The following is a 25,595-nucleotide window of genomic DNA, read 5'->3' as shown; positions in this document are numbered from 1 at the left end:
ACTCACTTATTGCCTGTTCAAGTGGCCTTGCACTCTGCACTTGACAATCTACTACAGTCAAGCTATTTTATTTTTATTTCTAGAGAAGCTATGTCAGATTTCTTTTATCCTTTCTTCTCCTTTGAGCACAACGATCAGGAAAAACAATCTCATCTAAATGTAGTAGGATGGGCATTAAAACCAGCCACTTGTATTTCTGTCGGGGACAAAAGTCTGTTAAACAGTGTGAGGAACAAGTGTTGCAGCCTGCAGGCATTTTCTATGTTAGGCTAGATCTTGTTTTGATTCAGTACCAATGCAATGGTATGTTTAAATCAAAAGGTATGAGTCAACATCCGAAAGTGTCCTCATGGTTGACGTCTCTTTAGTTTGTACCACAATCAGAATAACAGGAAGCAGCAAGGACAGACAACAGGGCAACCAACAGATAGCATACGTGGGGGCAACAGACTGGTGGGGCAACAGAACAAACTGACAGAAGGTTGGGCGTGCGGGGTTTATATAGGGCGGCTATCGAGCTGGGAGCAGGTGTCGAGAAGGCCGCAGGTGCGGGCAACAATTGTAGATGCTGCTGAGGGGACGGGAGTGGAAGGAGAGATGAGCTGTCCAGAGTACCGATCATGTGGATGCATGACACTCATTCGTATTGTTCTAACCCGGAATTAAAACCCTGCCTCCGCTTTACTCACACATGTTCATCGGTAGACTTGAAGTGTGTTCGATGACCGCTCTCAGAGTAGGACATCTCATAATTAAACAGAAAAAAACTCATTTAATGCGCCAAACCGCAATAACAAGTACTTGAGCATATTGCAGAGGGTACATGGAAACATTTTATTTGATGCACCAAAATCAGAACAGCCGCATGTCAACCCAGCTGCAGGGACACCCATTTTTTGGCATGTGTTTAGTCTGCAAGGGGTAACTGCTCATTTGTGATGTCGCAATGTGTGATGAAGTGTAGATAGTTGTGTGATTAGAAGATGTTTAGTTCAGCTGTTTTTACAATCTTTCCATAAACATGTAGAAAAGTAAATCTTGGTCTAGCTGTTACCAAATAGAACTCAATTTTGTATTTTCTCTTGTAGCTGACTATCCATTTTCCATGTAAAACATTTACTGTTGCTTGCAAAAAAAATAAAAAATAAAGGCACATGAGCAACACAGCCTCTAACTTTCCCGAGTCCTCTGGGTGTGCAACGCTTTAGTTCCCTCCATTTTCTCAACACTGAAAACAGTTGAAAAGGAGTAAAACAAGTGAAGCAGTAAAACCCTTTTGCCAAAGTTGCCTTGTCAGTTTGACAAATGTTCCTATGCGTCTGTGCAGATGCATGTTTAAGACCATCTTGTCGGATGTACTGCCACATACGAGTGTATTTGCCGTGTTTTCAGAGTGTTGGCTGTTGTGCTTGGAATGAAAGGCTTAGCATCTGCCTATTATCTGATCTGCAGATTAGCCTGCAGCTGACTGCCCGCTCCAGTGCAGGATGAGCAAATACACACCTTCCGGCAGCCTTTGTTAAATGATCATTTGAAATCAGCTTCTTTTTGGTCCACCCAAAATATCCTCCTGATGGTGCAGCACTTTTCTGGCTTCTAAAAACCTCAAAAGCTGGGTTTGAGAGGATATGTGATGTGCATGATGTGCACTATTCAATATACCGCGGTATTATGAAGTATGAGTCCTTGCTTGGTCAAGACAAAATACAAGTTATGGGCAAGCATCAGAAACAAAGGAGAGCTATAGTAGACGATGCACTTTGGGAAACAGAGCACTCGTCAGAGAAAATTGAGAAAATGGTCAGTTACCCCTTAACAGTTGAGGTAGTGTTGCTAGGTTAAGTCACATGGGTGCAAACCACTGTGTCTCTCTGACAAGCGGCACAGTCTCTTATTTCAGTGCAATTACAGTAAGTAAACCTCTCCAATCAGTTCTAAGGAAGTCGTGCTATTAAAGTTGTTGCAAGACAGTTGAAGTTATGATAGAGTTACAGGTATGAAACGTGCTACAACATTTTTTTATCGTAGAACTGGTCGCAATAAAATGCGTGGGCATTAGATTCAAGAGTGAACAGCGCTTTGCTCCCTGATTGCCTTTTTGGTAGCCACATTCAGTCTTTTTATTCAACTCAGTTTGGCTGCGACTTTCAGCAGCGCTGATAAGCCCTGTCAGATTTTCCCCTGATTGCTGACACATTTGCAGACTTGGATAGAGTGTAACTTGACGCTGTCAGCTAAACGCTGTTACCTTTTTAACATCGTTGCCCCCTTTTCCTTCCCCTTGGGCTACGTGGTGCTTGGCATCCAGAATACCTTGATTGTGACTGCTCAACTTTAGAACTGGTCTATATACAGACTGAATGGAACAGGTACATTGGCTTAAAGTATTTGGGGATTGCAATTTCTTTTTGTCTGGAGGAGGTTACTTACCCATGATGTGTAAGTGCAAAAGGGAGGAATACAAACTGTAGTTGACCTGAACAAGTTAAAAGTACACATCTATTCCACACAAGCCCTTTTTCTAATGTCACAGCTGACTGGTTCTGCAGTATGTGGTTGCTTTTCCATTACACATATTCAATGCCGTGCGGTTATATTGGAAGAGTTCTTAAGAACCTCTTCAAACCTGGTTTTAGAACGCAGATCAAGGAGAGCCGTGAGGACACTGGCAACTGAATGGCCGACAGTTGCTGGCATTTTTCTAAGCAATGTGGCCAAGAACTATGGAACATAAAATAATAATAAAGTGCAGTATTTACAGTACACATACGTATATTGTGTTTACCAACAATAACTATCCATATTTGCAATTGCCTTTGTAGCGACGGATAAAATCGAGAAGCTTGTGGTAAAAAAATCAGCAAGCGGCATGCACCTCGCTGTAGTGCCTCAGCGGTGTCCCGGTCCGACGGTTGTAGCCCCTGCCTTATGGGTGACAGCTTGGTGCGGTGGCCGAAGGGCTTCAGACACCGGAGGCTGACGAGGACCAAACGCCAGTGGCAGCAACTCGGACAGGGGGCCAATTCAGTGAGAGGTGGTTCAGTCAATGAGTGCAAGCTTGCGAGTGAGTTTGCCATCCAAATGTTCTGGAACCTGTCATGGAAAAGCGTTTTCTCCTTGTCAGCCTCTGGTCCTCTGAAGCCAATGCACTGAAAAAAATCAGTGAAGCAGCGAGGCCATGAAAGGTAAACCATGATATAGTAGCGAGGGATTACTGCAAGCCTTTTCCAAGATTTTCTTTTTTGGTTTGAAAATTGTGGCTATGGCCGTTTATTTAAGCATGCACACAGCTACTCTTTCCCTGCAAACAACATGGTGCAAATTTGTTTAAATCCACTAACTATCTTAATTACCCTTTTCCACAGATTGCCAATGAAACGATATCAAAAGATAGCATCGCTAACGCACATACGTCTGCAATATTCACAGTAATTAACTTAACCTGTTTATTGTGAGGCTGTGAGAAAGACACATTCGCAAGCACTTACACGACATGCAATATCCGCAAATAGATAATCGAGACCCAAACCCAGATCTCCTGACTGGGATTACAACCTCAGTAATTTTGCTTGTTAAGAAAATTCATGTTATAATAATGGGAGTTGCAAAAATAAGCGGTAGATATGCAATTGGCCCCCACTTACACTCTTAATTTACTGCAATGTCAATTGCATCTACACCAATGAAAGCACATCTTATGGTGGGTGTTGAGGCTGATACAACACTTAACATATAAAACAAACATGCATCAAATGGAATGTCAATAGAAGCAATGTAGCTTCTGGGACAGCTTTTGAAGGCAACCAATCATTGGGATAATGTATTGCTTGACAGGATCATTAGTTCTGAAAACCCAGTAACCATGCATGGATGTAGAATTGTGCTGGCATACAAAGTAAACCGTTATTATGCTCTATAGATGAATAATGATGTCATTCTTCTTCCACAGAGTGAAATTGAGAGAAGGAGTGACGTTCCTCGGGGCCCGTCCCAGCAACCCCACACAGTGGATAGTAAGCCAGGATGTGAGGAGTGAAGGACACCGGGTAGTGACCCTTCGTTGCCACAGGAAGAAGTCCAGCTTTGATCTAGAGAGGTCAGCACAAAATAAATTAACACTTATACTCTGTTAGAATGCATTATCTTTGTGTTTCTGTTTATCTGTGCACCTTCTTTTTGACTTTCACTAATCTACACATATTAGGTCATATAGCAAAAAGATACTTTAAAAGAACATTTTCATCATCACGTTGCAGTAATATTTATACTATAGTGCTGACTATTGGTGCTTCCCTTGCTACCTGTTATTTTGTTTTGGTAATTTTTTTATCCAACCTCACCTGTCGACAACATCACTATCTGTCACCAACTTACAATGAGGTTTATATTTCAACAACTCAACACTTGATGGTTGTTCTCATAGGGATCAATTATATTTGTTACCAAGCTAGGGTAGTGACGGAATGAATGTTTCATGGAATACATGCATTATATAATCAGGATACTCTATCCCCCAAAAAGAACACAACTATAATCAGTTAAAGAAAACAATACAGGTAATTATTTTAAATTGGATTATTTTGCAGGCTTATATTTTTAATAAGGAGAAAGAGATGTAAACTTAAAAGAGAGAGAAAGAGAGAGAGAGAGAGAGAGAGAGAGAGAGAGAGAGAGAGAGAGAGAGAGAGAGAGAGAGAGAGAGAGAGAGAGAGAGAGAGAGAGAGAGAGAGAGAGAGAGAGAGAGAGAGAGAGAGAGAGAGAGAGAGAGTGAGGCTGGCTGTTTTGTTTAAAACCTCACCGACTTTCAAACTAGCTGGTCAAGACACTTTTTCTAAAGTTAAAGTGAATGGACTTTGCAGGATTGGAGCATCAAGTATTTGTTGTCCATTTAACGAATGACAGACCACTGGATTGTTTTAGTGGGTTTCTCAAAAGTGGTTGCATGAGACACGCTTGACTCTACTCCACATACTATTGGTCCATCCGATACGATAATTGTTTTCACTGGATCAATGAAATGTCTGTCCCTTGTTGTCTTTATTTGTAGGAAGAACATCAGTTTTTATGGAAAAAAGACACTTTTAATGAGTAGTTAGAGAGGACCAGGCACTGTTATACTGAGGTCATGTGGAAAAAAAACCCTTTAACATCCATCCGCATGTGTCATTGAAGTTGTGATAATGTGTTGAGTTACTCAGGTTCAGTGTGCGGGGGGTGTAATTTGATTGTCTTGGTCTCTTGATGTGAGTAGACATCCTGTGTGATGTGATCAGACATGCTGCGTTGACCAGAAATGATTATAAAGCCACAACACATGACACTGACCAATAAGTCACAGACTGATTCAGGCCTTTCATTTTAATTTTAAAAGCCTTTAATTTTCTCCAAAAAACAAAAGTGCGCCTTTTAATAAGGTGCACCTTTTGTGTGGACTAAATTCCAATAGTTTTGTGTGGCTTCCGAAATAAACAGGCGTAATATGAAGACCTGATGAACCAATCAGAGGACATTACGTTTTACGTAGATCGTGGCAAAAAAATAGAGGGCTGTACGTAACATGTAGACTACGTACCTCCGCCGCCATTGATAAATAAATACTACCGTTTGCGCAAATCTGTCACCATTGACAAATAAATTGACAAATAAATATCATTTGTGCAAAGACAACAGTATTAGGACACTGTAAAATGGCAAAGACAAAGGGACATGCTTACGATGCACAATTAGAGCTTTCTGGAAAGCCAGGATCATTGCAGGAGAGCAATGTGACGACGAGACAATGACGAGAGGAAATTTTACATGTTTAATGGTGAACTTGCCCAACTATTTAATTTGGATCCAGAAGATGAGGACTTGGACGGATTTGCGTATGAATATCGATTAACATAATGCGAGTACAGTAGAGTACATGGTTAAATGTAGAATTAAGTACAACCAAACTCATTGTCTTGGTCCCGTGCCGTTTTTTTGTTTACCGTAAACTATGGCATGCATGCGCCCTATAATGCAGCACGCCCTATGAGTGGATGAAATACAAAATAGACCGTCTACGCCTTTTAACGCAAAGCGCCTTATGGTGCGGAAAATACGGTAATTTGGTTGCTATGACACATTTGCCAGCAACCCCTGTGACAGAAAATGAATGGATGGCTGACGCATCTCAAACCTCTATTTCATTGATGTATATTGTTACAATCAGGAGCTACCTTTCTTACCTAAAAATGACTCACATTTGAAATGAAAGGTCTATTTAGAAGGAGCCTGGCCACCACACGACTCCTTCTTGTCAGATGTGATTGAAATCATATTGACATAACAATAAACATGTTTTTTATAAGAAAGGTCACAACCTCTCTGTGCCAAGCTAAATTTGTGTTATGTTCTTGGCCTTTACACCCCTGGGAATGTAATACACCATGCCTGTGCATGACATAAAATGGAGCTGCAGCATCTCGAAGCACACAAAAAGAAGTCGTCAGCAATCTGCAGAAGTGAGCAGCAACCACTTGGCAGTCAGCCATTACCATTCATTCTCTAGTTTGCAGAGATTATTCTCGGTGCTCTGGGTTTGGACCTTGCCCTCTCTAACCCACTGTACACGTGTGCTTTATTGTGTCATGTAATTACTTTGTATTGATTGGGAAGGAGTCTTTTTCTAACCATTTAGTAGGCCATTTACAGCGGACTACTCCTTAATCCCTACAGCTGTCAAAGTTACTGCAGCGAGAAGACCAAACCTGTCCCGTGATAGCTATACAAAGCACAATGCCTCACTTTCCATCGTCTTTTCCTACTTGAGCCCATTCTGCAATGAAACTCTTTTAGAAAGGGATTAGGCTCGGCTATCTCATCTGTCGAGCTGTCACACAGCCGCCTCGCTTCCGTCCTTAAGGATGAAAAGAGGACTGGCTATGTGTAAATTGAAAGTTGTTGTGTAGGTCAAACAAACTTATTTATTTTCTGTCCAAACAATGCCGTTAATGCACATGATCCATCAAAAAATCCCACGGTGAGTTGAATAGCACTAGGTACACCTGCAGTGAATTAGATCTCAAACTAATACAAAAATGTAATGCTTTGACCAATTCATTTTTTGGTGTTTCTATTATCATAATATGTGAAGGATACCAAAATAAACAGTCAATTCTGTATTATCTTTTGGCACTTGCTTTTGGGGAGTCAGCTGCATTCCCAGGCTATTTCAAAGGTGGAGCGAAATGGTGTAGTCTGTTAAAGAACACAAAAGAGGCTTCTAAAATCCAGCTCAAGGAGAGGATTCAAAACGGTTTGTGGGTTGTTTTTCACACTCCCCACAGTATAAGCACAAGTCCGTTTTGGGATTACCGCCCTAAACTGAACCATGGCGAACTGGGCTGAACTGCATTGCTTGGTTAAAATTCAGCTAGAAGTAAATGAAAGAGCAGAATAGTGGTAATTGCTAAAAGTAACATGTAAAGTAAATATGTGCTCATGTGAATCCAAACTGAGCACTATTACCGTCAAAAGTTATTTTTTCAATCAACAGAATATTTTACTCTAATACAGAAAATAATTTCTCTAGTCGCATGCTACTTTTCTGATTTGTTCACTGTGTTGGTTGGCTAGTTAAATGTCATAATAAAGTCACATTTCAGCAAACCTTGTAGAAATGTACTAGACCCAGACAATAGTGCTGTGAAAAATCTATTTTACTTTTCACATGCTTTTGCACTCTTGCAATGTGACTCATTAAATCCGGTCGGTGGAACTATGGTTAAAAATGTCGAGCCTACTTGCAAGTTTAGGCCACCGATTGTGCATTGAAACAGGATTACACGATGAACATAACTTGGGCTGTTTGGCCTCTAAATTGCCTTTTGACTTCAATGTTAGTTGATATGTGCTTAACTTACTTACACATCCAACAGCACGCCTCAGGGTGGGCAGCTCTTGGCTGGACTAATGACACCAGCAATCATAAGGTATATGTCAGCAGTAATGATCCATTTATTAGCAGACACATAAACGTGTGCACACAAAATACTCACACACTGACGAGCCCAAATGATGGTGAATAATGGTTTTGAAACAGCTAATAGGACCCTGGGTGTGTGTCACCTCTCATCTCCAAGCACCGTAACATGGAACTATATAAAATATATGATGTGTATTATGGGATTAGTTTTTGCTACATGAATGTGGCATCCCATCTCTGGAAAAAAAATCTCTTTGATGATTCTATAATACATCAAAACATCCAAATAAGTCCTTATGAGAAGGGATAAACTTCCTTTGTATGGTGCACATATTGGCAAGAGTGCACTCTAGTAGATTGAAGAGTTCACTTTGTCGCCTTTAAAGGATGGCCCGTTCAAAACAAAGGCAGTTCTGCTTCTTCAGCATGTCGTAAGGCATAAGTGGAGTCTTCAGTAAACATGCCCTGTCTGGTTCTTAGTAGTTCATTAATAGTGCCAAGGTGCAGATGGATATACTTCGTGAGTCACCACTTCATTGATCGCCCACACACCAGGTCCGAGATAGCGGTTTGCTCATTACAGAAGAAAGAGCTGTCCATTTCAGAGGAGGCGTGGTTCTTTTTTCGTCTCTTGCGTCATGGCCTATTTTGTGCTGTTTCACTTGGATTGGCAAACAGAGGCAACCATGTAACCAATTCAGTAGTGTGCTCAGCCAAAATGCATTACTCTTGCTGGCAGGAAAAAATGTTTGAATCACATTTATGTGAAAACTATTTCGTAGCGGGAGGAATAACAAATGAGGTTGGCTAGGACTTTAGTGTTCGTCTCCATCCCTGGTGTTCAATATAAAAGTAAAATGTGTGATGCAACAAATAGATTCATAAAATTCGTGCAGGTTTTATCAATCTTCCTGGAAATGGAATGTGTTTGTTCAAGCAAAAGTGAGGTATTCTTTCATAATGTTTCTTTAAGGCCTTAATGCCCAATTTTGATTTGCTTCCTATATACCTGATTATTTTTTTGGGCGGTAGGATGAGGGGTTGGGGGACTGTCTTTCTCATCTTTTTTGGAAATGAACCACATGTGATGGGGCGGCTTGGTGGAGCACTGGTTACCACGTCCGCCTCACAGCTACGTGGGTGCGGGTTCGATTCCCGTCCGGCCCACTCTGTGTGGAGTTTGCATGTTCTCCCTGTGCCTGCGTGGGTTTTCACCGGACATTCCTGCATCCCAAAAACATGCTTGGTAGGCCGATTGAGCACTCCAAATTGCCCCTAAGTGTGAGTGGGGATGGATGTTCGTCTCTGTGTGCCTTGCGATTGACTGGCAACCGGTTCAGGGTGTCCCCCGCCTGCTGCCCGATGACTGCTGGGATAGGCAAAACAATTCAACTTCCAAAAACCCTCTCTTGACGTCATTGTGTTTCCATACCTTGGTGATTTATGAATGAAAACAGACATGACAGGAATGATACTTTAGCTACACGGAGGCTGTTCGTTTCTTGCTCTTTTGTCAGCCATACATTTTCAAGTGGGCCTTAGTAGAGATTTTCACATTTTGAGGCTGATTGCTCCCTGTTATTTTGACATTACGAGCAATGTTTGTCCAATGATTTCCAATGGACAAACTGTGATCGTTAACCTCAAGTGACTCCCACTTGAGGGGGCGCATTGCAAGAAATATTCAATTGTTTGTTGTCGGTGTTCGTGCAACAAATGTTCTCAGCACCATGTGCTAACCGCATGCAGCAGAGGAGAGACAGATTGAGGTTTGCATGTGACCCTAGGAGTTCGTGTGTTTTAGATTTATTAAGGTTTATGAGAGAATATCCTGCTCTCAGAGGTAGAGGTTAATCCTCGGGGGGGGGGGGATTAGATTACTGCTACCAGTGTTTCGAGAGCCAGTGTCTAAGTGATTCTATTTTTTTAGAATCATTTTTGATAATATTTTTTAAAAGAATATATTTTTTAAATAGGTTAAACACACTTTCACAATAATGATACCATTGTAGTAGACGACACTAATATACCGATTTGTGCGACTTTATGGAATGTTCTTGCAGAATTTAGTAATATTTCAGTATTTTACTGTAAGCAGTAAATAATTATAATTATAATACATGATCTTTTGAAATGAAGTACTAAAATAAACTGCAAATATTTTTTAGAAGACCAATTACGCCCTAATTTCTGATGGAGCAACAAAAAAATATTCCTACTTAATATTTATGCCCTATTTGAGGAACATTGGAAGTCGGCTTTAGCCCACTCTGATTGTCATTCCGATAAATTGCTAATTGTTCTGGTTTATCACTGCACACTTTTAACTCCAGCAAACCTCAATTATATTTTTTTGATTCATATAAACAAAACCTGATCTTCAAATTATTTCATCCAATTCACCAAATAACTGCATGCAAGCAAATAACAGCATATCTTCATGCATTCAGTACAAATCATGTATTACGTGAAGTGAATTTGTTGAGAAATGTACTGAAATGTTATTTGGGGGGAAAGAAGAAACAAAATAAAGGGCTAATCCCCAAAGAAAGATGCTGAGAAACTATTTACACACAAACAGACAGCACAAGACAGATTTAATCTGCCACAAAGACAAACAGCATGGTCAATACTAGTCTCGCATTCTTGACTGAAGCACTTGTGCTTGGTGGCTCTGACATGCAATCCTATTTCTTTCCACTCTTGTCATTCATAGTCTACTTCATAGTCCACCAGATTTAAAACAGCAACAACAACTCTGTTTAGCACACACGCTCGGTGAAACCAGAGATGCCATCCTTGGCAGCCCTCTCGTACAGCCTTCTGCTTGTTGAACAACATTTACCAGCTCTGACATGTAATCAGAGCTTGTGTACACCTCAATGGGCCAAAAGAGGCGACGAGGAGCTGGAGCCTGACTGACAGTGGACTCCTGCCAGATGAGATGTGACGCTTTGTACATATTTGCTCTTACAACATACTGCGTACAGTAAAGATGGAAGTGCACTCTTATATTGGTTGTCTTTATGGAAGTCACAACCAAAACATAACTAAGAATTCATTAGCGGAACAATGCCAATAACGCGAGCCTCATTACCATCCACAATGACATGGATGCAAGTTGAGGAGCAATTTCTTTATGCAACAGCATTCAGAGACTGTAGAGGTGCCAAGGCTGGAATGTTTCTCATCTGTGAAATAAATGTGCTACCATCTGGAATCTTAACTAGGGGCCTTCTACATAGGACCGTTTATAACTAAAAATAAAAATAACCAAGATAACGAGCTAGATATGGCTTCTCAAACATGTACTGTGACCAGCGGGGTGAACATAAGATAAGACAACTCTCTTACTGAATAGTTGCCAAGAAAAAAAATACATCTGGCATGGAATTGTTTGTGAAACTTTGCCAGCATGCTGTAATTTTCGAGAGAGAGCGAGAGAGAGAGCGAGAGAGAGATTCCACTCCATTGTCTATGCCTCTGTCAGTGGCAGCAAAGTCACAGTATCATCTATGTGGCTGATGTTAAATTGTCCCGACATTCCAGACACTCGTCATTAGTCTATCATTTTATGATCCGACTCAACCCTTCAACTCTCTCTAGATCAGCACTCCATCTCTTGCAGGGACTGGTGGGAGTCTGCCACTAGATCACTTTGCTCAATATGTAAATGAAAGCCGTTAAAGCTCTCTTGCTTTAATTATTCTTCAAATTTCATGTCTGACTGCTTACGATTATGGATCAATGTCTCATTTCTGTACCGCTGGTTATGTGAAGGCAGTTTTTCTTTTCTTTTTTTTCTCCCACACATTTTTATCACAAAATGGTACATACATATAAGTTTGCCACTGCAATTTCATGTTCATTAACATTTCTTAGCAGCTAATCAATGAGAGATCTGTCAGCTCAAAGCTTATGATGTGCACCCTGCTATATACACAACTACAAACATGCCAAAAATTACATTTTCCTTTTGTTATTGTACTAAGAGCCTTATTTTTCATTTTTATCATTAAATAATAAAATAAATTATTTTTCATACACGATATCACCAATACCGTCACTGCTGGAAATGTGGTAGGTTACTTTAATTATTGACTCAAAGCTGTTTGCATCAGACATCTGCAGTAGAGAGCAATAATCATGCCGTTTAATCAGCATCTTGGCAACAATCCAGCTTGGATAAGGGCGACAACTGGAAGATATTTTTAACACTCAAAGAAGACTGAAAAGGAAGAGGATGGTGAACAATGAGCAAGGAAATATCGATAAAAATGTTTTAATCTCATTGAGATCAACTGGACTTTGTACCATCATCCGGCGGTTCTGACTGAATCTCTGTTCGAAAAGAAAATTGGCAGTGATGCTGGCGGCTGCTTTGCTAAGGACCCGACTGCTTCGTGCCACTTTGGTACCAATTATTGGCATCGGGTTGTCAGGAACTCTCTCCCTGTGTGGGTCAAAGATCCCTGATTTGTGGCATGACGGGAGCCCTGTACCACCATGGCCACTCTTCTCACTATGTCGCACAGCCAATGCATCAGTGGCTATGCCATCAAGTTTTTTTCCAACTCATTGGGCAAATAATGGGCTGGGAAAGCACGGAAATTGTGGAGTGGAGTTCAATCCACTTCAGCCACTAAAAAGATGTAAAACCACCCCTGGCGCCAGTTGTTCATGTTAACTGTTTCTTTTCAAACTCTGACCAAAACATTCCCTCTTCCAAGTCAGAATCACTCCTCTGCTTGGTCCATCCCAATTGTTCCCATTCAGCTTGTTGATGTCACCACGTTCATAAAAAGTGGGTAGTTTGAGGATGGGATTCAAATCACTCCTGAGTTATTATGCCAAGTTATTCTTACTGCTGACAACAGTTATAGGTCCAGAAGAATAAAATGGAAACTAAGGACTATTTAAAACTGGTCATCTGGATAATGGGATTCAGTTCTGAATTTAGGAATCTAAAACATTTGATAAATTGTATTTTACAGAAAATTGATGAGTGGTTACCAATTTATGCGATTATGCACAGAAAAAAAGCTTGACAAACAGGCAAAAGCACAATGTACAAGTAATTTAGGGGGAAAAAAAACTATTACCTAAAAAAGGGAGCCAATTGATCATTCATTATGAAGCGAAATGTGTTACTTTCTTTTGCTTTTTTTCCCTCACTTCTTTAACCAAGCAAAAAAATATACTTTATCAGAATACTCGATTATTCGAGTGAATTTTCAGTAGGAACACAAAAAATATTTTATTGTTGCAGCAGATGTCAAATGAGTATTTTTGAGAAAGGGTCAGGATGCTCAGTCAGTGAGCTCAGTCTGTTGTATTCTCAGGTATGTGCCAAATGAACAAAAGCACTACCCACTCTTTTTTTTTTTTTTTTAATGAAAAAGTTAAAAAGGAGCCAGGTAGGTCTTGAATCTTCATGCTTCACTTCCTCAAGTCCCATGTGATTCACAGGCACTTAAGCCCGAGGTACAATTAAGTTAGTCATGCCCACACAGCTTTTGCATGACTCACCTGTCATAGTCATTATCTTAACGCTACCATTGTTAACTCTGGCATATTGTACATAAAAGCTTTGTTGGTGGTAACCTAAATTGTTGAATTTTGATAAACAAATCCTGCATTCTTCTACAAGTAGACCAAGACTGCTTTTCCCTTGTAGATCTTCTCGGTGAATTGTTCAGCCATTTTGTGTCTCACACACGCATAGCGCTTATCCTCCCACAGGATGGCAAAGCTTATACCTTCCAAAACGTTACCGATGATCTAATCATCTCGGACCTTGCAGTCTTTACCAATGTCAACTGTGGTAGGGCCAAAGGCACCAAGGTTTTATAAATCCTTAAAGACATCTAACAGCATCATGGAGGCACGGAAAGAGTCGTAACACGTGCAGGTGCAAGGACAACGATTCCCACGGGCAAACAATGTCATCTTCAACCCAACTAGGGCGATCTGACCAGTGGAGAAAAATGATTTTTCTTTTGACATGCACAAGCACACGCACACATGCAGAGTCACCCAAACACACGCACGCACACACACACGCACACAGCAAAAGTGTCTGCTGCCCCCTAGTGTGTGCATGGATGAGAGCTCAGCATCTCTGCTTGTTGCTCAAATAGTGAGTGGTCAAAGCCTATTACCCAGCTATGGGCAGAAAATTGGGTGTAACTGTGGGAACAACTAGCAATTTATTTCATTGCCTTGTCCGATTTAGATAGTTTCCCTTTAAATGAGACAAATATTGAGTGCAGCTGACTGGGAAGTAGTGTCTGCCGCAGGTCTGAGGTCACCAGCGATAATAACTACCCTCATTAGGGATCCATTACACCGTTGGGGCCTTTACTTCCACTGATGGACCCTAATGGTGCACTGTGGAAAAGCATTTAGTTTTGATTAGGGAGTTGTTGGCATGGTGCATTTCATTAAGCCCAAAATGAGATTTTGCATTCAGGGAATTGGTATGCTATATTGTTTAAGATGGGCTAATACATTGGCTGTGGCCTGTTTTCCTTGGGGAATAAATAATTTATTTCTTCAATGACATTCTTCTCATAGGTGTAACAAGTATAGCATGCTAAATGAACATTTTATTTTTGTACAATGCTAAATGGAAATTATTTGTAATTTTCCCTCTTAGGAGTTTACCAATGTAATGATGTTACTTTGGAGTCATACAATTAATTTCACTTCAACATAAAAACTATCTTGTGAAAAAAATAGATGATAAAATATTACACTGTTTTTTACAACCCATGTACTGTACCAACAAAACTTTATGGAAAGCACATCATATTTTAAATGTTTTGTGGCCAAGATAAATGTAATTGTTAGTTTTTCTTTACTTTTTAGTCCATGAACTCTAATATAAGCGCGAGAAAAAGGATGGCTCTTTGATTTTATCTGACATTTATATTTGACAACCTCCCTATTAAACAAAGTAAACTCTTCTGCTAGTTTTTCTTCAGTAAATGTAATACATTTGTTCCAAGTATGTATTGAAGTAGATGTATTTCAATACATATGACGCCTATGGTACCTTCACAAAGGGAAATACCAAAAGCATGTATCCTTTCAAAGCAGACCAGTTACTCATAACAGTCTGGTCTCATATCTCCTCTTTACTTGAGCCAGTTTAGAGGGCTGTAAATGAGTGCCAGTTGCCATGCCATGAATCAATGTTATTGGTTTAGTATGTTGGTGGAAATGGTAGCAATATGAGGGATGAATGCTTGATTTTTATCTTCAGCCACTCAGCGCAGCCTTCATGTGGAAAATGCATCATCATGGTCAAATATAGCAATCCTCTTTGTAATTCTAACACTCACCCGGCCGGGCATGCATATGCATTTTCATGCCCCAGGAAACCAACGCATTCAGAGGCCATCAAATGTAAACTCAAAAAGTATCAACAAGATGATGATAAATGTTGGTGCTGACATGTCTCAGTGAGTGCTTCTGAAGATTCTTTGTATGTCAAGTGGGTGAGATGGAGATGACCCACTCTACAGGAAATCATTGCGTCTGCACAAATACTAGTCTTTCTTTGTGGTGGTACATTTAAATAAAGCCAATATGGTGAAAGAAGCTGCTTGTAATGTCACCCTGGGACAAAGGCCATGTCTCCACTTTCTGTCTCATATGACAAAAATGCAAGATTAACTTTCGTTTTGCTTTACACACGAGTTTAAAAAGGTCATGTTTACCATGGCTGGTCTTTTTTCAAACCTCATCGGTACCCACCAAGTGTCTACATCAGCAAGGACCTCCAAAGCTACAAATGCCGAGGCACCTGCATTCATCACAAGCATTCTCATTCTTGTCTTGCCTTTATTTTACAATGCTTCAAGGGAAGTTTACGCATTTGTTTCCTGCTTTCACTATAATTGTTTTTTTCTGGAAAGGTTGAATCAAAAAGGTCCTTTGGGAACATGCGTCTGCAGGTGCTTATCCACCTCCATTCCGCAGCTGTGAAAGCCAGAATTTTCTAGCCTCTGGCTCTTTTCTGCCTCCCCAGGTGCATTTCACAGAAACACTTTGCTTGAATGGAACCTGTTTAGAATATTCGAAAAATACAACACTGGAACATCCATTCGCAACATACCTGGAAATTTTCAATTTGGATCGCAGCATTCTAAAATGTTACTTGTAACAGTGGGGGAATCAATCAAATCTTTGAATAATACCAGCAACAACAATATTTAAAGGCTTTGCAATTATTTACCACACTCGTCTTAAGTCTTAAGAAATGTGAGGCCGACATGGAAAATGATAAACTGTGAGCAGTCGGGGCTGGAGCTGTCTTGTGCTGCTGACCTGTGACAGCGGTGCTCGCAGGCCTCGACTCCCAATTGAAATGAGAAACCCTTCAAAATCTTCATAGCCCTCAAGAACAGTCAGGACTCTAATGACACTGATAATCTTAAGACTCCATAATTACAAAAAAAGAAGACTCATGATCACTTAAGAATCTATCCATGTGTTGTATCCAATCTAGAATGTCCCCCTTGTGTTTTTCTTTCTTTGTTCCTATCGTTCTTTCAACATCATAGAAGTGTTATTATTGTGTCAGGCAATGTAAATCCTTGGTTGGAATTGGGGCGGGGCTAGATAAACAGAATTGCTTCAACCTGCTTCCCTTTTTGACAAATCAGGTGGAAAGTACATGAAATGAAGTTGTAATGAATGGTGATTGTGTACTTGCCGAAATAAACCAATCAATCAATAAAGGACATATATACTTCATTACTATGTTGTGTTGTGTTGTGTTGTATTATATTATATTATATTATATTATATTATATTATATTATATTATATTATATTATATTATATTATATTATATTATATTATATTATATTATATTATATTATATTATATTATATTATATTATATTATATTATATTATATTATATTATATTATATTATATTATATTATATTATATTATATTATATTATATTATATTCAGGCTGAAGTTTATATTACCAATAGCAGCTGCCCACACCATTCTGGTATGTTGATGGAGTGAAATGTAAAGAATGGTGGTTGCTTCTTTGTGTCTTACTGAAAATGTTGGTGGTGTTTTCAAATTTAAGATGACCAATCATGCATGTGAGCAGCTGTGTACTTGCTATTGTAAATCCATGCATTGCTTTGTTTGTGCCAGTGTGTGTATATGTGTATGTGTTTACTTGTTTTATTCTACTGGCTGTTTTTTGCCGGTTCCAGTTGACAGCGTATGTCAACAGTAACGTTTCAAGCACCACTGAATTCATACGTTTTTTCTTCTACAAGTCATTTGGATTTTACTTGTGAACACCCCACTCTTGTGTCCTCACACACTGCTTTGCACATTGGCTCCTTTGGTTTTTCTACATTGTCATCTTCATCTGCCATTTCTGTTTTCATGTTTTTCTGAATCCACACAGTTGCGCGCTTCCTGCTGAGACTTGTTTAAGGCACCCCGCAGTATTTACTCATAGTCTTGTAAATTATTGATCCATACCAAGTAGGACCTTACTTGACCTTCAAATGTTTCACCAAAGTTCATTTTGATGCAATAATACCCCCACCAGTTGAGAAAAGAAATCTTTGTTTTACTTTGTTCGTGAGACAAAAGATCTGTGTGTAACCCTGTCTTATTTTCTAAACCCAATTCAATGCGTAGGGCAGATGGTTCTGGTCTCTGGTTGGGTTTAAACAAGTTGTGTCACAATGGCACAATGACTTTGATCATTGAGACAAAAGAAGCGCTTTCAATTATTGCTTTCACTGGCGTAATCGTATCATTGGGAACCTTTCCAATAACTCTTTGGTGTGACTGTTTATTCTTTTGGGCACTTGAATCTACTTTTCTTTAGTTTGGAATTTGGAAGGGCTTTTTCAAAGTTAATATGGATTTGAATCATCTCCTTCCTGGTCATTAGACTTTGCTAAAGCGTGACTACTGAAGGTGAACAATCAAATGAAATGAAATGCTGGAGAGGCTTAACTGGTGCTAAACACAATTCTGACAGCCCTATAGCTATCCCTGTGTAGTGCCGTCCGTCCGCCCGTCCGTCCGCCCGTCCGTCCGCCCGTCCGCCCGCCCGTCCGTCCCCCCGCCCGTACGCCCGCGCACCCACCCATCCATGCATCCATCCATCCATCCATCCATCCTGGCAGCCAGTTAACAACATTCTTTCGTTTGCATACGATTCTTGTTGACATGTCACATTTGATATGAACCCGGACAGTAGATTTGAACTTTTAAGCCAGCAAACTCATGGAACGTCTGTCGTTGGCCCAGGCTTCTATTTGGTCCAACCACAGCTATTTCACAGATAATTATTGGACCGAGGCCAGATGCGTGGCATGCATCCATGGGCCCTTTGTTGCTAATTGAATTAGACCCCATACTGCAATGACAGCAAAATTAACACTTTCTCCTTGGAGGATGTTTGGTTAGCGTAGTAGGAGGGAGGATGTCGGCTCATGCCACATGGGCGTCTCTCTTCATGAGTAACATTCAGGCAAAGTTCTATTCACGAAAACATTTCATTTAGGGTAAAATACAGCAGACAGGCTGTACTACTAGGCTTTCTATGTGTAGTATTTATATGTATTTACTCTTCCTCTTTTTGCCATCTGCTTCAAACTTATTAGCAATCTAGATTCACTGCCAACAGCTTTGAGTTTTAAGACACTTCAATTAAAATGTTATAATTAACTCATTTAATTTGCACGGACTGAACTGTTTGTACAAAGAGAGTTGATGCCAGTCATTTAGTTGCAATAATTTGTAAAATCACAGTTTTTCAAGTTGTAATGCAATTTTTGTTTTGTTTTTGAAAGCAAGTCAGTCCACCTTGTTAGAGTAATCACAGAGATTGCTACTTGTAAAAAATGCTCAGCCGAGGTTTCCAATATCCCCATTTTGACCATGTAACTGTGACACTGTTTATAAATTAAAATAATATTATATAATATAATATTATATTATAATAATTAAAATAATAATAAAGTTAAAATAATCCCAAAAACATTTCATTGAATTAAAATAGTTTTATATTATAAATAGAATAATCACATTCTCAGTATTTTTTACATACTCTATATTAAAATTATGCACTTTCAACATTCTGTTAGTTTTTTGCAAATATTTGTAGGGCAAAATCATAATTCTCTGATTTGCCAATGAAAAGAATGACATGCATGTCGCACTCTCTTAAAAGACAAACTAGGGGATAATTGCACAATGCCCTGGAGGGAACACATTAACACAATAGGGATTGTGAGACTTCAGTATTTACATGTTGGAAACGTATGCATTTAGCATTGACTGCTGCTGTTCCCCTTGCTCAATGCACAGTCATGACTAATGTTGTCAAATTTGTATTTTAGTAACTCCCAGCACCAAAAAAATGAATTTTGTGTTTAACCAAAGCATCATTTTTGCAGTGCTGTCAGTTTGCAGCTTTCTCCTTACCTAAAGAAAACTAACAATGAGTCGATACTTCATCGTATTTCATTGTTGTGTTAACTAAACAACCTTTCCACCTAAAAACAAATACAGGATACGAGTAGTACACTAAAACCTCTTTGTGCTTCCCAGTCAGCTTTACTGCGACATTTACCAAAGCAGCCTGTGTTTACACGTTCTGGAGAAAGTAGGGCATTCAAGATGATAGTTAACCCAGGTTTTAGCGACTCTGTCATGCTCATGCAATGGTTGTTGTTTTTTTGTTCAGGTTTTATTTTTTTTGCCTGACAAACCTTCTGGCTTTAGCTGGTCTACAAGCTGAGGGCATCATCTGTCACTTTTGCACCATTGTTGAGCAGTTATATAAGTCTCTGAGGTCACGCAGCGGCCCGCTATTCTTTAATCACCATGCTGTTATGAAATGTGACGCGTTATTTGCATGTCGTCTTTATTATTTATACACTTCCGGTTGTATGTGAAAGATTGTTTTTCTTGCTTCATTGCCAAACTGATCTTTCACTCCCCTAAAATAAGCCTGAACAATATAAGAATCATGTGAAATTAGTGTAAAACTTGCAGTATGAGAATCTACAAGAGCAAAATATTCTATTATTTATCATTTTCATGTTTTAAGGTCTGTATCAATAATTTAAGATGTTACAAACTACATTTGCACTGTTGTCTATCCAAGTTGTTCAAAGTATGAATTTGCTCTCTTCATGACATTACAATTTTTTTTTTTTTGCCTGAAACTGCAGTAGACCACAAAAGTACTGTACTGTTTTTTGGCTGTGAGTTTTATTAGATGGTTTCACATTTGTTTTTCCACAACAGTTTTAGCCTATACAATTCTCAAGTTATACATACTGTATGTTAAGACTTAAGTCACTTATGTTATGAAGGACTATTATTAAGGAATGAATAAGCAGTACTCCAATAATAGTTGTAATAAAAGTTGTTTGTAAAAAAATAGCATTTCAAGAATCCTATTATGAAATAATCACCATGATGTGAATTTATTTTATTACAGTGTAATGAGTAAATGCTGAGTTAAGACAAAAATTAAGATTTTTTTTATGGTACACATTTTCACAAACAATGTGATTTATTCCTCGTAGTAAATAAATAAAGACATCTCTGGAAGGCAAATCAAAGATAAAATCATATACAGAAAAAAGATGACATGATAACAATGATATCACCTCAAGGCACTTACTCAGTGTCTGATATCGTCCATATATGTCCCCAAGGGGCTTGTTTGTTTGATAGCTCGAGCTTGCATGATAAGTGATGTAATATATTAATCTGTGTCATAATGCTTATTTCTTTTGACATTTCAGCTCTGCAACCACAGTTCTCAGCATCCACATTCAATTTCTTGTAACAAATAGCCATTTGAAAACAACACGCATGAAACCTAATGAAACCTTTGACATGTATGGCAGGAAATCTTGTACCATCTCCCTTAACCCCTTCTTTAAAGCTGACCTTTCCTGTCTCTGGGCTATTTACCACCCAAGACTTTTCGTACCGTGGGGATTTTTATTATCAGTGCTCTCCATTTGTCTGACTTAATTCAGAGCAGTCACAGATCATACCGGAGCATGCTGTGTATTTACTCTCTGGTATGATGAATGAGCACTTGTGACAAGGTTCAGCATCATCTTTGTGCTAGGGGTAATGAAAGACGAGTAAAAAGTACTACCTTGGAGAACTCTGAGCACCAACCGGAAAATTTAAGAAGTTTACAGTAGAGCTCAGCCTTGGTAGAGAGTGAGAAGAATAAAATAGAAAGGTGATATAATAGACAAAATAGAACAATGTCCTGAGAGCTAAACACGAATGGACTTGAGATTTTGAACAATCTCTCTTGGGTAAATGTCACAGATTGCAACTGGTATCTACCGTTTGTTATCATTAGTGCAGACTGTGGGTTCAACAAGCATATTTTTATACATTCACACAAACTCACGTACCTTGGCTCATCATTTACCCTCTCTTTTCTGCACTCAACTAGGGAGGAGGACTTGGGAGCCCAGAGGGTGCTGCAGGTGGATCTGAAAATTGAGAGTTTCCCAGAGCTGCTGGGGAGTCGCTGGATGGCGTGGCAGGTGGAATACCCGGCCAGCCGCTCTACCACGCGGGAGGCCGACACTGAGATTCGACTGGCACAAGAAGATGTGGCAGGCATCGTGCCCTTGGCCATGGTGAGGTGACACTTGAGACACACACACCAATACAGTGGAAGTGCCAAAGTTGAGCTTTACGGCTGCTGAAGAATTGAGAATTTCCTGAGTCTTCTGGCAGGGGTTCAGACTTGAGCCCCTGAACCTCTGCATTGAGAGTAGCCGGATGAATTGAAATGAAAAACTTGAAGAATGAACATTTTCCAAGATAGAAGATACTCTGATTAAGGAAAAATATCGAAAACGAGATTTGTCAAATGAAAATTTCTATCAAATTTTATTTGAAGATGCATATTGCGTTAAAAATATAAAATTTACAAGAATTCTCGGACAGAATCTAATTGTCACTATTCTGACTTAAAAGGAATACAGTCCACTCATTTCTGTCGAGCAAGATATTTATCCCAGGCAAATGCAAAGTGAGGACGGAGCAATAATTTGAGCCTGTGCTTTGAGAGTCTGTTTAGGAGCGAGACAGAAAGACAGTTCTACTTTCGGTCCCGGTAGGCCTCAGATGGGGACCAAGGGTGGCTCTGGCCAGAGGGTACGCCTGGAGCAGCGTCTCCCTCAGCAGGGTCTGCTGCGTACATTAACGATTGAAGCTCTTTGTCGCATCACTGGAGCTTTGTTGAGCAATCAAGGGAAGTGTAGCTTGTGATTTGGACGTGGATCATTCAGATGAAAAATAAGCAGCATTGACCATGTGAAGACAAAAACATCAGCACTGATTACGAAAACAAAGATAGCTTCCATTTCTATTTCTGAGCCGCGTACTACAAACCTGACTGCAGTGTTGTTATTCTCTAAGTAGTGCCTATGGCGGTAAAAGATAATAGACGCCTGTGGGTGGCTGTTCTTGGATGCAAAAGAATGAGACAAATCCACCACCGATGCGTTCTCAGGATAATTGAAACTGCGCTTTTAATGCTGTATTGTTCGACTTGCTTCCCTCACATCCTTTCATGTCACTGATGTATCAACTGCATGCTTGCCTTGCTCTAGAAAAATATAGTTTACACCCACACTTGCTGGTTTAAAAAAAAAAAAAAAAAGCAGCAATTATTTGAATTAACTTCAGCAAAGTCTCACCTTGAGGTTGGTAATAGAAAAAAAAAAACAAGATTTTCTGCTAAAAGAGATAATACTGTACCTTACCTTGCTTTAGGGGACCATTGTGCAAGAACTAAGAAGTAATTTCACTATTGTATGTGTAAAATGAATTCCTGAATGATAGCGTACCTCTGCAACATCTCCACTATATAGTCATCAATCAATTCCAACAGTCTGCTTTTTCACTCTTATTATTCCGCTCATTCTACATTGAGGAGGAATTTTATGGCTGACTATAAATCATGCCATTTTTTTATCATTGTGGCATAATCCATTTTAGTTATCTGATATTACAAACAATTTGCTAAACCTAGCTAACTCATTTAGGGGCAGGATAATCTGGGAGCAGATCTCCAAGAAGATGAATAGTGCTTTGTGCGTAATATACGTAACAGATGATGCACTGTGAATGTGCATGTACTGAAAGTTTGATATTCCCTTTGCCTATTTTGATTTGGATCCAGGTGCTTGTTATCACCACTAATATCAGTACCGGTGCGGCTCTTTTTGATCCATATACCTGGTTGGATTCCCTAAATCTTCCAATAAAATATGTCACAGAACTATACTGGAGGTAATCCCAGCTCTTGTCTGTTGTAAATATTGAAAAAGACGAGTAATATATTTTTATATTAAATAATTTCAAAGAGTAGTAGAAAAGTCCAGCCAAGGCGCTTTCTCTTCTTTGAAAGAAAATGCTCCCTAATAATGTGATTAGAGGCATGTTCAAGCCATTGCCTTTGTGGATAGCAATACCAGCATGAGGTCTCCACAAACACTCATCTCAGTAGTCCAGTTCCATGATCTGACCATCTATTTCAGCATATAAAAACAATTAAAAGCTTGATTAAATCTATCATAGTTGACAGAAAGTTTCTGATGACAGGCCAGATTATTAGCCACTGAATTTAAAAATATTAATGATTTAAATATCATCCCTTGGGATCTCTACTGACTAAGCATCATTTATGCATAAATCAAAATTCATCTATGACACAATCTAAAAACCAGAGCTCCCCTTTACAGGTGTCAAAACATCCAATATTTGACTGACTTAAACACACATAAAAGTTATTCCTTTGTTGACACATCACTGCATCTGAGCGCTGCTTCACACATCTGTGTGGCATGAAGACAACAAAGTTCTAACACCTGAACGTACTCCAGTTCAAACTGTTTTTGTTGGCTTTTGGCCAGCTAGATTTGTGAAACAAACTTGTAAATGCAACCATCTGGCTTGTTGGTGATATGAAAATGCTCATTATGTTGACACAGAGTCACTATATAAAGTCCCAAACATCTGGACTCAGCACAAGTTGTAAAGATTCAAAGGACTCAATACTCACTGGTGGGACAGACTGAAGGAAGCCAGAGGGTATATAAATAAATACAGTAGCATAATCTGTTCTGCAGGACTGTGTAAACACGCTTTCTTAAATCAATTTAAATTTATGTCTGTTGTCTCATCTGTAGAAATTATCAATTTGGTTTTCCAAGTCCTACACAGAATATGAAGTGAAACAAAAAATATGAATAACCTCAAGTAGCTGCCTTAGGCATTATATGCCCAACTGCATCAAGAGGATCAGCTTCTGTTTTCATTTACAAGAGGTCTTTGTTTATACAAATATATGGTTAAAGAAAGGAATGCAAGTGCCCTGGCAAAGATCTCTCTACATTTGAAAATGCCGCACAGCTATATGATAATGCTGTTCTCTATTTGTTTTAATTTTTTTCATGCGGTATGTCCTCAAATAGTTGATTAATCAGAGTGTGTCATCCGCATGAAATAAACGTCTCCACTACTCCCGACAGTAAAAAAAATACAGATATTGTAATGATTTTTTCGCCTCTGAAGTCTGACTCACTCTACATTCCCAAGATGTGCACTGATATGTGATATTTCCATTTAATTTTAGTTCTCCATGTGGCTGCACACTTTTTCAGGCGTTTCTTTGGCACTTGAACTACCCAAGGTGCACGGTATCTACATCCACTCCCGAGTACTTAACACAAAACACAACTACTTCTATATGCAGACACATTCAGAACTCATTAACTATCTGTATCTCCTCCTGTCCTCTCTTGTCCCTCAAACATGCACAGACACGCGCATGCACACACAAACACACACACGCGGCATTAGACTTCTCCAATCTGCATGCAGCAATATGAGAGAGGCACACAAGCGAGAAAAGGGAAGACAGAATTAGATTACTTGGGATCACTGTGGCATGAAAGGCCCACGGATAACTTCCACTCCCTCCCGCTGCTACAGTCCTCGCTGAAAGGAAGTTAATGTAAGAGCAGTCGTCAAACCCCTCACACAGACACCGACACGTCTGCCTCCACCATCACCATCCTCTACCCACTGAAGGGAGAACAAAGCCCAGAAATTGGAATAGAAAACAGAACTCTGCACAGATTTGTGAAGTAATTGGAATTGAGTGAAGGTAGGCAGTAAGAGTTGTGCTGTATGAAATTTGATTGGCCAGCGCATGAAAGAATCAAATATTCATGGTGAAATGTATTTTTACACACAAGTGCACATACAAGATAAACTGTAATGATACTCATAGATGGACGACCTTCAACAAGGTTGAAACATTTACAAATTAATTTAAACATTGAGTGCATGTTGGCCACATTGTAGCAAGTATCTGTTTATGCAATCAGAAGCATAAAAAGAATAAGGCAATGCCACACAAATCTTAAGATACCTGTGAAGTAAAAATAAATATCTTCTAAATTTGACACACTACAAAGAAGAATAGCTGTTCTCGCTGCCCTTGAAAATGTATTCTACTTTTCTACGACATGACAACAAGGAACTCTATAGCACCCATGCTAGCACAAAGCTTTTTTT

At 39.4% G+C, this 25,595-nt stretch overlaps 1 protein-coding gene across 1 annotated transcript in view; it reads left to right on the top strand.

The window, feature by feature from the left end:
* si:dkeyp-14d3.1 (transmembrane protein 132C) overlaps positions 1-25,595 on the top strand; it is a 78,324-nt gene that overhangs the window by 25,747 nt on the left and 26,982 nt on the right. The window contains exons 3-4 of the mRNA XM_061278658.1: positions 3,950-4,096; positions 21,451-21,640. Of these exons, the coding sequence (XP_061134642.1) occupies positions 3,950-4,096; positions 21,451-21,640 (337 nt within the window). The remainder of the gene's footprint in view (positions 1-3,949; positions 4,097-21,450; positions 21,641-25,595) is intronic.

This window comes from Syngnathus typhle, linkage group LG5 (genome assembly GCF_033458585.1).
Source record: "Syngnathus typhle isolate RoL2023-S1 ecotype Sweden linkage group LG5, RoL_Styp_1.0, whole genome shotgun sequence".
NCBI lineage: Eukaryota > Metazoa > Chordata > Actinopteri > Syngnathiformes > Syngnathidae > Syngnathus > Syngnathus typhle.
This window is presented reverse-complemented; position numbering and strand designations above follow the sequence as displayed.